The 13793-nt window shown below is 44.2% G+C and overlaps 1 protein-coding gene across 6 annotated transcripts in view; it reads left to right on the plus strand.

Annotated features, from left to right (window-relative positions):
- LOC137631010 (uncharacterized oxidoreductase YjmC-like) overlaps positions 1 to 13793 on the plus strand; it is a 101488-nt gene that overhangs the window by 71419 nt on the left and 16276 nt on the right. For 5 of the 6 annotated variants that reach the window (XM_068362555.1, XM_068362553.1, XM_068362552.1 and 2 more), the window contains one exon: positions 11428 to 11620. The exons of the other annotated variant lie outside the window; for it this stretch is intronic. In XM_068362555.1, coding sequence (XP_068218656.1) covers positions 11428 to 11620 — 193 coding nt within the window. The remainder of the gene's footprint in view (positions 1 to 11427; positions 11621 to 13793) is intronic. 6 annotated transcript variants of the gene reach the window in all.

Raw genomic sequence — 13793 nt, forward strand, 5'->3', positions numbered from 1 at the left:
GTCTGGAGAATCTCAACTGGACTTTGGACTTAATCAGACAACTGGGTCTGTTAGTCAACATAGAAAAGTCTCAGCTCATTCCCTCCCAATCCATTGTGTACTTGGGAATGGAGATTCGGAGTCAGGATTTTCGGGCTTTTCCATCGGCCCCCAGGATAAGCCAAGCCCTAGAGTGCATCTTGAGCATGCTGAAGAGGAGCAGTTGCTCGGTGAGACAGTGGATGAGTCTCACAGGGACCCTTTCATCACTGGCCCTGTTCGTCGAGCTAGGGAGACTCCACCTCCGCCCTCTTCAATTCCATCTTGCAGCTCATTGGGACAAGGGTTCGACTCTCGAAGCAGTCTCTATCCCAATCACCCAAGAGATGAAGACCACTCTCCTGTGGTGGAAGAACAATCTCCTTCTCAGGGAGGGCCTATCGTTGGCTATTCAGACCCCCAATCTTCATCTCTTCTCAGATGCATCGGACTCGGGCTGGGGTGCGACCTTGAACGGACGGGAATGCTCGGGAACGTGGAACGAGGAACAGGGATTGCTCCACATCAACTGCAAGGAGCTACTAGCAGTTCATTTAGCCCTGCTGAACTTCAAGTCCCTCCTGCTAGGCAAAGTGGTGGAGGTGAACTCAGACAACACCACAGCCTTGGCTTACATCTCCAAGCAAGGAGGGACCCATTCGAGGAGCCTATACGAGATCGCAAGGGACCTCCTCATTTGGTCAAGAGGTCTAAACCTCACTCTGGTCACGAGGTTCATTCAGGGCAATATGAACGTCTCAGCAGATCGCCTAAGCAGAAGGGATCAGGTCATTCCCACGGAATGGACCCTCCACAAGAGTGTGTGCAACAGACTTTGGACCTTGTGGGGTCAACCTACCATAGATTCGTTTGCCACCTCCATAACCAAGAGACTTCCGCTGTACTGTTCCCCTGTTCCAGACCCTGCAGCAGTTCATGTGGATGCTTATCTACTGAACTGGTCCCATCTCGACCTTTACGCATTCCCACCGTTCAAGATAATAAACAAAGTTCTGCAGAAATTCATCTCGCACGAAGGGACACGGCTGACGCTGGTTGCTCCCCTTTGGCCTGCAAGAGAATGGTTCACAGAGGTACTTCAATGGCTAGTCGACTTCCCCAGGACTCTACCTCTAAGAGTGGACCTTCTACGTCAACCTCACGTAGACAGGTTACACCCAAACCTCCACGCTCTTCGGCTGACTGCCTTCAGACTGTCGAAAGATTCGCTAGAGCTAGAGGCTTTTCGAAGGAGGCAGCCAGTGCGATTGCCAGAGCAAGAAGGGTTTCCACTCGTAGAGTCTACCAATCTAAGTGGGAAGTCTTCCGAAGCTGGTGTAGAGCCAATTCAATATCCTCTACCAATACCTCTGTGACCCAAATAGCTGACTTCCTTCTACATCTTAGGAATGAGAGATCCCTTTCAGCCCCTACGATTAAAGGGTATAGGAGTATGTTGGCTTCAGTTCTCCGCCACAGAGGTTTGGACCTTTCTTCCAACAAGGACCTTCAAGACATTCTTAAGTCTTTTGAGACGTCTAAAGAGCGTCGTCTATCCACTCCAGGCTGGAACCTAGACGTAGTCTTAAGGTTCCTTATGTCACCTAGGTTCGAACCTCTCCAGTCAGCTTCCTTCAAGGACCTTACCCTCAAGACTCTTTTTCTCGTCTGCCTTGCAACAGCTAAGAGAGTCAGTGAGGTTCATGCCTTCAGCAAGAACATTGGTTTCACGACCGAATCTGCAACATGTTCTTTTCAGCTCGGATTCCTAGCAAAGAACGAACTTCCTTCACGTCCTTGGCCTAGATCGTTTGAAATACCTAGCCTCTCCAACATGGTAGGTAACGAACTAGAGAGAGTTCTTTGCCCTGTCAGAGCTCTCAAATATTATCTTAAGAGGTCTAAACCTATTCGAGGACAGTCAGAAGCCTTATGGTGTGCCATCAAGAAACCTTCGAGGCCCATGTCCAAGAACGGGGTTTCGTATTATATAAGGCTTCTGATTAGAGAAGCCCATTCTCACTTAAAGGAGGAAGACCTTGCATTGCTGAAGGTAAGGACCCACGAAGTAAGAGCCGTAGCTACTTCGATGGCCTTTAATAAAAACCGTTCTCTGCAGAGCATAATGGATGCAACCTATTGGAGGAGCAAGTCAGTGTTTGCATCATTTTATCTTAAAGATGTCCAGTCTCTTTACGAGAACTGCTACACCCTGGGACCATTCGTAGCAGCGAGTGCAGTAGTAGGTGAGGGCTCAGCCACTACATTCCCTTAATCCCATAACCTTTTTTAACCTTTCTCTTGAATGCTTTTATTGTTGTTTTTATGGTTGTTACGGTAGGCTAAGAAGCCTTCCGCATCCTTTTGATTTGGCGGGTGGTCTATTCATTCTTGAGAAGCGCCTGGGTTAGAGGTTTTGTAGAGGTCCTTTAGTAGGGGTTGCAACCCTATATACTTTAGCACCTTTGGGTTGATTCAGCCTCCAAGAGGAACGCTGCGCTCAGTAAGGAAGACGAACTTAAAAAAGAGGCAGAGTAACGGTTCAATTCGACTTCCTTACCAGGTACTTATTATTTCATTGTTATTTGAGATAACTGTTATATGAAATATGGGATACTTAGCTATCCTTTAATCTTGTACACTGGTTTTCACCCACCCCCCTGGGTGTGAATCAGCTACATGATTATCGGGTAAGTTTAATATTGAAAAATGTTATTTTTATTAGTAAAATAAATTTTTGAATATACTTACCCGATAATCATGATTTAATCGACCCTCCCTTCCTCCCCATAGAGAACCAGTGGACCGAGGAATAATTGAGGAGGTGTCAACAAGAAGTACTTTAGTACCTGGCCACAGGTGGCGCTGGTAAGTACACCCCCTTCTAGTATTGTGATAGCTGGCGTATCCCTCCATAGAATTCTGTCGGGCAACGGAGTTGACAGCTACATGATTATCGGGTAAGTATATTCAAAAATTTATTTTACTAATAAAAATAACATTTTATATATTTTTTACAATTTAAACCAGGGTTGTATATTGCATTGCCCAGTTTAGTTTCTCGAAGACATAAACAACAGGATTGTGGTCATGCATTAGTAATTGTAGGTCTTCAAAACGAGGCCTGATGTCCTTACAGTTCCATCGGATGATGTCAGACCTGAAGGTAAATTTGTTTCTATTCCCAGCCAATTCACTCTCGGACTGGGGCTGTACTGTATGAGAACTGAAATGTGTGGGAAATTTCTTAGTCTAATACTAGGGAGACTAGTGCTCTTATGGCCTTCAGAAGATGATGACTTCTCTTGCACTAAAAAAAAAAAAATGTAGAGTACAACTCTGGCACTATCACCAAAAGGTGCCCCACTTCATGTTAAAACATCTTTTTCAATATTAATCTTACCCGATGATCATGTAGCTGTCAACTCTGTTGCCCGACAGAAATCTACGGTCGGGATACGCCAGCGATCGCTATACAGGTGGGGGTGTACACAACAGCGCCATCTGTGAGCAGGTACTCAAGTACTTCTTGTCAACAAGAACTCAATTTTTCCTCTGTCGTGCCACCGGCTAGACCTACTTGGATACGCTGTTGATTCTGGAGTTATTGTTCACGATTTGGTGATGTATTTGCTCTAGAGTTTAGCCTTCGCTATTCAGGAAGCTTTATCATTAGCTTAGCTAGCTTTTGGAATTAATTTGATTTTATTATGGTGACGAAGAGAGTATGGACTCTCTTTCACTTTTAAATGGCCGACCCTTCCCTTAGACGGAAGTGTTGGTGTCGAAGAGAGTATAGACTCTCTTTCACTTTTTATACCCACCCTTCCCTTAGACGGAAGTGTGTTTAGGTTTTTGGTAATTTTGCTTAACAAAGTTATAGATTTATTTTATATCTCTCCGCCATTTATAGGCCTCTTCGATTAACTTCCATTTATTATAAACTTATAAAAATTAATTTTTGTTTGTTTATATGCGACCTTTCCTAATAGTAGGCGGTCCTTACTTGGAACCGAAGTTAATTAACATTGAGCCCGTCATATCGTTTTTCCTGTTAAGAATTTATGCTATTTTAATTTTAATGTTTTTGAAAGAATTTCTTTGATAGTCTCGTACTGTTTTCAAAGTTGAACTAACGTTTTGTTTAGTCTCCGCAGTTGTTGACGTTCAGAACGTTCAACTTGCGCTCTATCGTTACGATAGAGAGAGAGTATTTCACGGTTTCACGTTGCAGTAAGAGTAAACCGATTCTAGCGTTTCGTTCATTCTTTCTTAGCTTAAATGGTTTTAATTCTAATAAAGGAACTTTTTATTTGGGAAACCTTTCAGTTTTTTTCCTTTAACAAATAATATGTTTTAACGATATATATAATTGGGCTCATCTCTCAGGTTCTAAGTCAAGAGAGAGAGAGAGAGAGATAGAGACGGAGGGAGAGAGAGGAGGATAAACGTTTCGTTCAAGCGGGTAACGTTGTTCTCGTTTTTTTTGCTCTTCTCCCTAGTCGCTATAGGGGAAGAAGGTAAAACGTTTCTAGAGTTTTATTCTTGTTCCCAGGCTTTATGCGGTGAGAGATTTTAAACGTAGTTTATTTGATCTAGTGTTTAGTCTCTTTTCCAGCCACTGAATTCTTTATCTTTCATTATGTTTTTCTGTTACATTGTAATACTGTTTTTTCAATATTAATCTTACCCGATGATCATGTAGCTGTCAACTCCGTTGCCCGACAGAAATCTACGGTCGGGATACGCCAGCGATCGCTATCCAGGTGGGGGTGTACTCAACAGCGCCATCTGTGGTCAGGTACTCAAGTACTTCTTGTCAACAAGAACTCAATTTTTCCTCTGTCGTGCCACCGGCTAGACCTACTTGGATACGCTGTTGATTCTGGAGTTATTGTTCACGATTTGGTGATGTATTTGCTCTAGAGTTTAGCCCTCGCTATTCAGGAAGCTTTATCATTAGCTTAGCAAGCTTTTGGAATTAATTTGATTTAATTATGGTGACGAAGAGAGTATGGACTCTCTTTCACTTTTAAATGGCCGACCCTTCCCTTAGACGGAAGTGTTGGTGTCGAAGAGAGTATAGACTCTCTTTCACTTTTTATAACCACCCTTCCCTTAGACGGAAGTGTGTTTAGGTTTTTGGTAATTTTGCTTAACAAAGTTATAGATTTATTTTATATCTCTCCGCCATTTATAGGCCTCTTCGATTAACTTCCATTTATTATAAACTTATAAAAATTAATTTTTATGTTTGTTTATATGCGACCTTTCCTAATAGTAGGCGGTCCTTACTTGGAACCGAAGTTTATTAACATTGAGCCCGTCATATCGTTTTTCCTGTTAAGAATTTATGCTATTTTAATTTTAATGTTTTTGAAAGAATTTCTTTGATAGTCTCGTACTGTTTTCAAAGTTGAACTAACGTTTTGTTTAGTCTCCGCAGTTGTTGACGTTCAGAACGTTCAACTTGCGCTCTATCGTTACGATAGAGAGAGAGTATTTCACGGTTTCACGTTGCAGTAAGAGTAAACCGATTCTAGCGTTTCGTTCATTCTTTCTTAGCTTAAATGGTTTTAATTCTAATAAAGGAACTTTTTATTTGGGAAACCTTTCAGTTTTTTTCCTTTAACAAATAATATGTTTTAACGATATATATAATTGGGCTCATCTCTCAGCTTCTAAGTCAAGAGAGAGAGAGAGAGAGAGATAGAGACGGAGGGAGAGAGAGGAGGATAAACGTTTCGTTCAAGCGGGTAACGTTGTTCTCGTTTTTTTGCTCTTCTCCCTAGTCGCTATAGGGGAAGAAGGTAAAACGTTTCTAGAGTTTTATTCTTGTTCCCAGGCCTTATGCTGTGAGAGATTTTAAACGTAGTTTATTTGATCTAGTGTTTAGGCTCTTTTCCAGCCACTGAATTCTTTATTTTTCATTATGTTTTTCTGTTACATTGTAATACTGTTTTCGCAATTACTACCTTTTAATGAAGGATAGGATTGCGTGTTTCAGGTACAAACCACTTAAAGTTTCGAGTTCAGTGAAATAAGTGCAAACAGAAAATCAAAAGTGATAAAGTGATATGCGCAAAGTGTTACAGTGTTGCGTTCGAGGGTTCGTCTGTTCGTGCCAGTTGTTCACCTAGTCCGATACCTCTTACAAGCTCCCAAGCCCAGGGGAGAAGTAATGTCGAAGGACTTATGGGTTCCACAGGCCTTGATCAACGAACAGACGTTTCCCTCCGTGGTTTCGGGTGTATCTACACACGTTGCCGACGTGATCACCCCACCCACACAAAGACGAGAGAGCCCATTTATTCCTCGTCTGCGGAAGAGGTTTCTCGCAGAAACCATGGACCAAATCTTGCAGCTTTTAAGTGCAAGTCGGTCCCTTCCGCGCAAGTCCAACGGCCTAGGTGTAGCCACTGGGTCAGTTCGGACTTGCTGCAGTACGACAACTGCACACCTCCCAAGAGAGGCAAGGTGGTACCGCAACAGGCAGTAACTCCGTCTGTTGCCGCACCAGCGGTTTTAGACCCTCAGTCACAACGGACAGTAGCTCCGTTTGTTGTTGTCTTTCATAAACCCTAGTGGTCCATGCTGCAGACTATACAGTCTCAGCTTGCTCCTTCATGCAGGAGTATCATGCTGGAAGGTTGACAATGCACCTGTTAACCTACAACCCGCCGAGGTTGTGCGCTCAGCAGATACTGCGGCTGCCTGCTCCCACCCTCCACCTGTGAGAGCTCCACCACCGATGCGCAGTCCACCCTGCCAGACGCATGTTCTTGCTGCACCATCTGCTAACATGCGTGAGCTACCGCATCAGCAGTGGGAAGGTTCTGTAGAGCTGCCGGGTTCCAGCACTATGCGGCATTCTCCGCAGCCCATGCAGCATGCTCTGCATACCTTACAGCATGCTCCGCATACCATGCAGCATGCTCTGCATACCTTACAGCATGCTCCGCATACCATGCAGCATGAGCCGCATACCTTACAGCATGCTCCGCATACCATACCGCATGCTCCTCAACCCACCGCAGCCCCTCCCACGCTCCAGCACTCTGCTTTTGTTGTTGCCAGCTCCCACACTCCGACTGCGGAGAAGGTTGACGATGCACCCGTGGGCCTACACCTCCCACGGTTGTGCGCCCGGCATGGCTTCCTGCTCTCACACTCTTGTTGTGAGAGCTCCTCCACCCATGCACAAGTCAACCCTGCCAGATGTATGATGACTCCCACACACAGAGCACTCCGTTGCCGTGCGTGAGCTACCACAAGCTGCCGTGTTTTGACACGGTGTGTCAGCCTCCGCAACACACTGTGGTTACCGCCACTCGCCAGCAGCAAACTAGTCAGTCAGGAGTTGAGGCTTCCCCACACAACTTTGGTTGTTGCCAACTCACAAACTGTCATACAGTTACATGACGTTGCCTTCTGGTCTGCTACTTATACACCAGTGCTGTATGTCCTCACGCTCCTGTTGTGGTTGACAGTTCAGTTTTTGACAGTTCACAGACTGTCAAGCAGTTTCATAACGTTGCCTTCTGGTCTGCTGCTTTTGCACCAGTGAAACCCTCACTGAGAGAACCTAGCTTTTCTCGGATATGGTTCCTGTAGATGAGAAAGTGCTGTTCTCCCTCCTTCTGGTATTCCCTTGAGGACTCTGTCATTTGGAGAGGAGCCTTAAGCTGCTTAGCCTCCTATGGACTTTTATTTAAGCATAACATGCTTCCAGGGAGGGTAAATGGTTCCGCTTCAGTCGCTAACCCCGTCTGTTGCCACACCTGCTCCCATAGACCTTGGGCTTTGTTGCAAGACATGCAGTCCAAGCTTAGTCCTTGATAGAGGATTTTTTTACGGAGTCAGTGTGTCTGGGAAGACGTTCAACAACCAGCAGAGGTGACTTGTTGTGACGCAGTGCGGCAACCTCAGCAACCTGATAAGGAGTTGTCTGTACTACCCAGACAGTCTAGACAGTTTCGGGTTGTCGCTGTACTTCCTCGCTTCCCCATGGTTGACAGTTCACAGACTGTGCAGCAGTACCATGATCTTGTGTCCGGCTCCGTCACGCATCCACCAGTGCGACCGGATTCAGCGAGTCAGACGTTGCCCACTCCGTTGCCGTTTCCTCATCAGTTTCGGATGAGGAACCCTCTGATGAGGACATGGCTGAACGAGAAGATCAATCCCCAGCCCTGCTATCCATCCAGAAGATGCTGAAGAAGGAATACGGCCTGTCAGGCTGTGGATGAGTCTGGTTAGGACACTGTCATCCGGGGTGCATTTGGTGTCACTTGGAAGACTACACCTCCGTCCTCTTCGGTTTCATCTAGCTCTTCACTGGAAAAGGACAAGACGCTACAAGCGGTCTCGATCCCGGTTTCCGGAAGATAAGTCTGGTCTAACCTGAGGAAAGGACTTTATCAACCTTTTATAGGGTCTTCCCCCTGACTGTTCAGACTCCCAACCACGTTCTCTTCTCAGACGCATCGGACGTAGGCTGGGGTGCGACCTTAGGCGGTAGGGAATGCTCGGGATTATGGAACTCGCGTCAAAGGACAATGCATTTTAACTGCAAGAAGCTTCTGGCAGTAAGTCTGACCTGGAAAAGCTTCAGGTCTCTCCTTCAAGACAAAGTAATGGAGGTCAACACGGACAACTCCCTGCTTTGATGTTCATCTCCTAGCAAGGAGGGACCTACTCTCTGACATGGTGCGAGTTCGCTAGTGACCTCCTCTCCTGTTCAACAGGTCTTGACTTTTCACTAGTAACAATTTCTTCCAAGGCAACTTGAATGTCTTAGCAGTTTGTCTCAGTAGGAAGGGACAATAATTCCAACATATTGGACCCTCCACAGAGATGTATGCAAGAGACTTTGGGTCACTTGGGGCCATCCAACCATGGATCTCTTCGCAACCTCGATGTCCAAGAGGCTCTCAACAGACCCAGCAGTGGTTCTTTTAGATGCCTTTCTACTAGATTAGTCTCATCTAGATCTATATGCATTCCCTCCGTTCTAGTTTGTCAACAAGGTACTGCAGAAGTTCGCCTCTCACGTTGGGACAAAGTTGACACTAGTTGCTTCCCTCTGGCCCGCGAGAGAATAACTTACCGAGGTACTTCGATGGCTAGTAGACGTTCCCAGAACTCTTCCCCTAAGGGTGGACCTGCTACGTCTGCCACGCGTAAGAAGGTACTCCAAGGCCTCCACGCTCTTCGTCTCACTGCCTTCAGAGTATCGAAAGACTCTCGAGAACTAGAGGTTTTTCGAAGGAGGCAACCAGAGCGATTGTTAGAGCAAGGAGAACATCCACCCTTAGAGTCTACCAATCGAAGTGGGGAATCTTCCTAAACTGGTGCAAGTCAGTATCCGTATCCTCGACCAGTACCTCTGTAACTCAAATAGCTGACTTCCTCTTATATCTGAGAAAAGAGCGATCTCTTTCAGCTCCCACTTTCAAGGGTTACAGAAGCTTGTTGGCATCAGTCTTCCGTCACAGAGGCTTAGATCTTTTTAACAATAAAGATCTACAGGACCTCCTTAAGTCTTTTGAGACCACGAAGGAGCGTCGTTTGGTTACACCTGGTTGGAATTTAGACGTGGTTCTAAGATTCCTTATGTTAGACAGGTTCGAACCACTTCAATCAGCCTCCCTGAAAGATCTCACCTTTAAGACTCTTTTCCTGATATGCTTTACCAGCTAAAAGAGTCAGTGAGATTCATGCCTTCAGCAAGAACATCGGATTTTCATCCGAAACGGCTACATTTTCTACATCTTGGTTTTCTAGCCAAACACGAGCTGCCTTCTCGGCCTTGACCAATATCGTTCGTTATTCCAAACTTATCGATATGGTTGGAAAGGAACTAGAAAGAGTATTATGTCCTGTAGAGCTCTTAAGTTCTTTTTTAAAAACCTTTATGAGGCCCGTCTGAAGCTTTATGGTGTTCAGTTAAGAATTCATCTTTGCCTATGTCAGAGAATTCTTTATCCTATTATTTTCAGACTGTTAATACGAGAAGCTCATTCCCTTCTGAATGAGGAAGACCAAGCTTGGCTGAAGGTAAGGACACACGAAGTTAGAGCTATCACAACTTCCGTGACCTTTTAATAAAATAGATCTCTGCAAAATATTTTCGACGCAACCTTTCGGAAAAGCTAATCAGTGTTCGCGTCTTTTATCTTAAGAATGTCCAGTCTCTTTACGAGAACTGCTACAATCTGGGACCATTCGTAGCAACGAGTGCAGTAGTGGTGGGGGCTCCACCACTACAATTCCCTAATTCCAGAACCTTTTTAATCTTTCTCTTGAAATATTTCTGGGTTGTCCGGAAGGCTAAGAAGCCTTCCGCATCCTGGTTGATTTGGCGGGTGGTCAAATTCTTTCTTGAGAAGCGCCTAGATTAGAGGTTGTTATGAGGTCCTTTAGTATGGGTTGCAGCCCTTAATACTTCAGCACCTAGGAGTCGCTCAGCATCCTAAGAGGATCGCTAGGCTCAGTAAGGAAGACGTACTTAAAAAGGCAGAGTAATGGTTCAAGTCGACTTCCTTACCAGGTACTTATTTATTTTATGTTTGTTATTTTGAATAACGGCTAAAATAAGATACGGGATACTTAGCTTCTTTGTTAACATGTATGCTGGTCTCCACCCACCACCCTGGGTGTGAATCAGCTACATGATCATCGGGTAAGATTAATATTGAAAAATGTTATTTTCATTAGTAAAATAAATTTTTGAATATACTTACCCGATGATCATGAATTTAAGGACCCGCCCTTCCTCCCTATAGAGAACCAGTGGACCGAGGAGAAAATTGAGTTCTTGTTGACAAGAAGTACTTGAGTACCTGCTCACAGATGGCGCTGTTGTGTACACCCCCACCTGTATAGCGATCGCTGGCGTATCCCGACCGTAGATTTCTGTCGGGCAACAGAGTTGACAGCTACATGATCATCGGGTAAGTATATTCAAAAATTTATTTTACTAATGAAAATAACATTTTACTCCAGCAGTTTATAAAAGTAAACTTACCACTTGAAGGTAAAATTTAATAAAAAAAAAAAAAAGTGACAAATTGAAAGAAATGGTGATAGCTAAACAAGTGTGGCAAAACACTGTTCTTGCAAGAGCAGGCAAACAATATTTAAATTTGTTATATGGGTGAAACTCTTGGTCTTTCTTTTACTTGTATTGCATGAGCACATGCTTTTTCTTCTTCAGTACTTTTTCCGAGATTTTCATGGACCAGCGAAAAGGGCACTTTAAGTTGTTTTAACCAAGCAGAGTAAAGGCTAATTACACAACATTGCTTATAATGCTGATGATTTTTTTCTACTGAAAAGGTTCAAAGTTTTGGCTCGGTAGGTGGCTCTTCTTTTTATGATTATTTTTTTTTTTTTTTTTTTTGTAAGCTCGAGGTGCAGCGTAGAAAGGAAAAACCAATTCCCGAAGGGTGGGCTCTAGATAAAGAGGGTAAAACCACTACTGATCCTGCTGAGGCTATGGTTGGGGCTTTGATGCCTCTTGGTGGCTCAGAGACACAATCTGGCCATAAAGGATATGGCCTAGGAATGTTGGTAGAGATTTTCTGTGGAATAATGTCTGGTATGTATTCTGTTTTGTTATTGATAATGGAAAGATCTTGCAATTTTTTAATTCTGTACTAATAAATCTTGTAAAAGTAATTTATTCATGTTCTCAACTTGTTACTGTATTTAACCATACAGTAATACCTCTTGATACAAAAGTTTCTATATATGAAAAATTCCTACTACAAAACAAGATGCAAAGATTTTTTGCCTCGTATTATGAAAAAAATTTCATGATACGAAATGAGATATAAGAGATTCGCCTGGCCTCTGAAAATTATTTTAAAATTTGAGCACCGCCAAACTGTAATCTCGACACCATCATCCTGCTCTCCCATTGGTTATCTTCCTACCTTGATGCTAGTTACTGCCGTATGATCCTGCTCTCCAATTTTATATCATAAGTACATTTTTAAGTAAAGTACGTACGTACGTTAAATGCTACTACGCATGTCAAATCATTAGCTATATATTTTTCTTTCATTTGGGTAAATAAATAACAGATAGTAACATTTTTTCCTTTTGATGTCATGATTATATATTTACAATTAATTTTATATTAATAAGTAAATTTTAAAATTAAATAACACAATGAACAGAACTGTATTTTGTTCCTTAACCGAAATACAAACCACGCTATTTACATAGGGTTTACTTTCGGCGTAGCTGAAATTGACGAGCCATTAGATTTTAACGAGGGTTTACTACCCCCGCGCTAGTTAGCAGGGGTAGGGGAGGGGTAGCTTGCTACCCCTCCCCCCCTCACACACCGGTGAAATGTCTCACTTCACTTTTGGCTCGGACGATGTACAGTCATGCCTGTCTTCGTCCTCGCTTGGCAGCCATTATATGTTTTGTCTTTACTTAATCACTTACTTTTCTTATACTCAATATATATGTAAACATATTTTTGTGTTTATGGATATATTTGAGTATAGAAATCAGTAAGTTTCCTTTTCGGAGTTCGTGCTTGTGTGTGTAGTGTACGATATCTCCGTGGAGCCCTCGGCAGTTAGGCCACCACAGTGTAATTTCATGGGTCGCGATCGAGTTTGACTACGGTCTCTCTCTCTCTCTCTTGAGGTCGTTCACCCTCTACTACGTTTTACCTTTACTACGTCCTGGGTAGCTTCCTTCCCGTGTGGGTGGGGTTGCTACGCCGTACATTTTGTCTCAATTAGTTTATGAATCTAATTGTATTTGTTAACTTTTCAGTTTTTTGTAGAACGATTCCTTTCGGGGTTTTCGTTCTTTCTTTAGTGAACATTCATATTTGAATTACATAATTATAATTGTTATAATTCTGTGTTTGTTACAGCTCTCCTTCTGTGAGTGTAAGTGGTTTGAGGGCACGTGCCTTTTGTGTAATTCTTGTGTTTCTTTTCCCTCGGGATTCCTCTTCGGAGTCTTCCCGGAGGAATGAATGTTAACTAATGACTTTTGTTTTTTATTTTTCACAGTTAACGATCTAGTTTCGTTTGTGTAATGTGACAACGAAGCGAGCTGTCTTGTTGGGGCCTGGGGAGTCTGCTGTTGCTGCCTCCCCTATAGATCTTCGTCAGGGGCGTGTCTCCTTCTCCTATAAAGTGCTCCCGTGACGACTGACAGCTCTTCAGTTCATTTTAGAACACTCAGGAGGCTCGCTTCCTTGGGTGGGTAACTTCCCTTCCGAGGGAAGTTTTCCCGTCCAGGCTTGAGTTTTTTCCTTCGGGGGGAACTCCTCTTGCCTTTATTTTGTGGAATTCGTGCGACTATGCTCTTGGCGCTGAGCGGTCGCACCTGCGGTTACGCTCAAGGGGCTGAGCAACTGCAGGAGCCTCTCTTCAGAGGATTGCTCTTTTAGGTCACTTGCTGACACGTCTCTTCTACGAAGTGTTCCTCTTTCGTTCGCGAGGGAGGACACTCATAGAGACTCCTCTTCAGAGGACTCTTCTGCTGTTGTTGCTGATGTTGCTGAAGGCTCAGTCCCCTTCGGGGGCCTTCCGAGCCCTACGGTTTCTCCTGCGAGTGCTTCTCCCCCGGGGGGGAGTTCACTACAGAGACTCCTCTTCGGAGGACTCCGTCTGCTGTTGTTGCTGAAGGCTCAATCCCCTTCGGGGGGCAGCTGAGCCCTACGGTCTCTCCCGCAAGTGCTTCTCCCCCGAGGGGGAGTGCACCACAGAGACTCCTCTTCGGAGGCCTCCGTCTGC

This window comes from Palaemon carinicauda, chromosome 39 (assembly GCF_036898095.1).
Source record: "Palaemon carinicauda isolate YSFRI2023 chromosome 39, ASM3689809v2, whole genome shotgun sequence".
Lineage (NCBI taxonomy): Eukaryota > Metazoa > Arthropoda > Malacostraca > Decapoda > Palaemonidae > Palaemon > Palaemon carinicauda.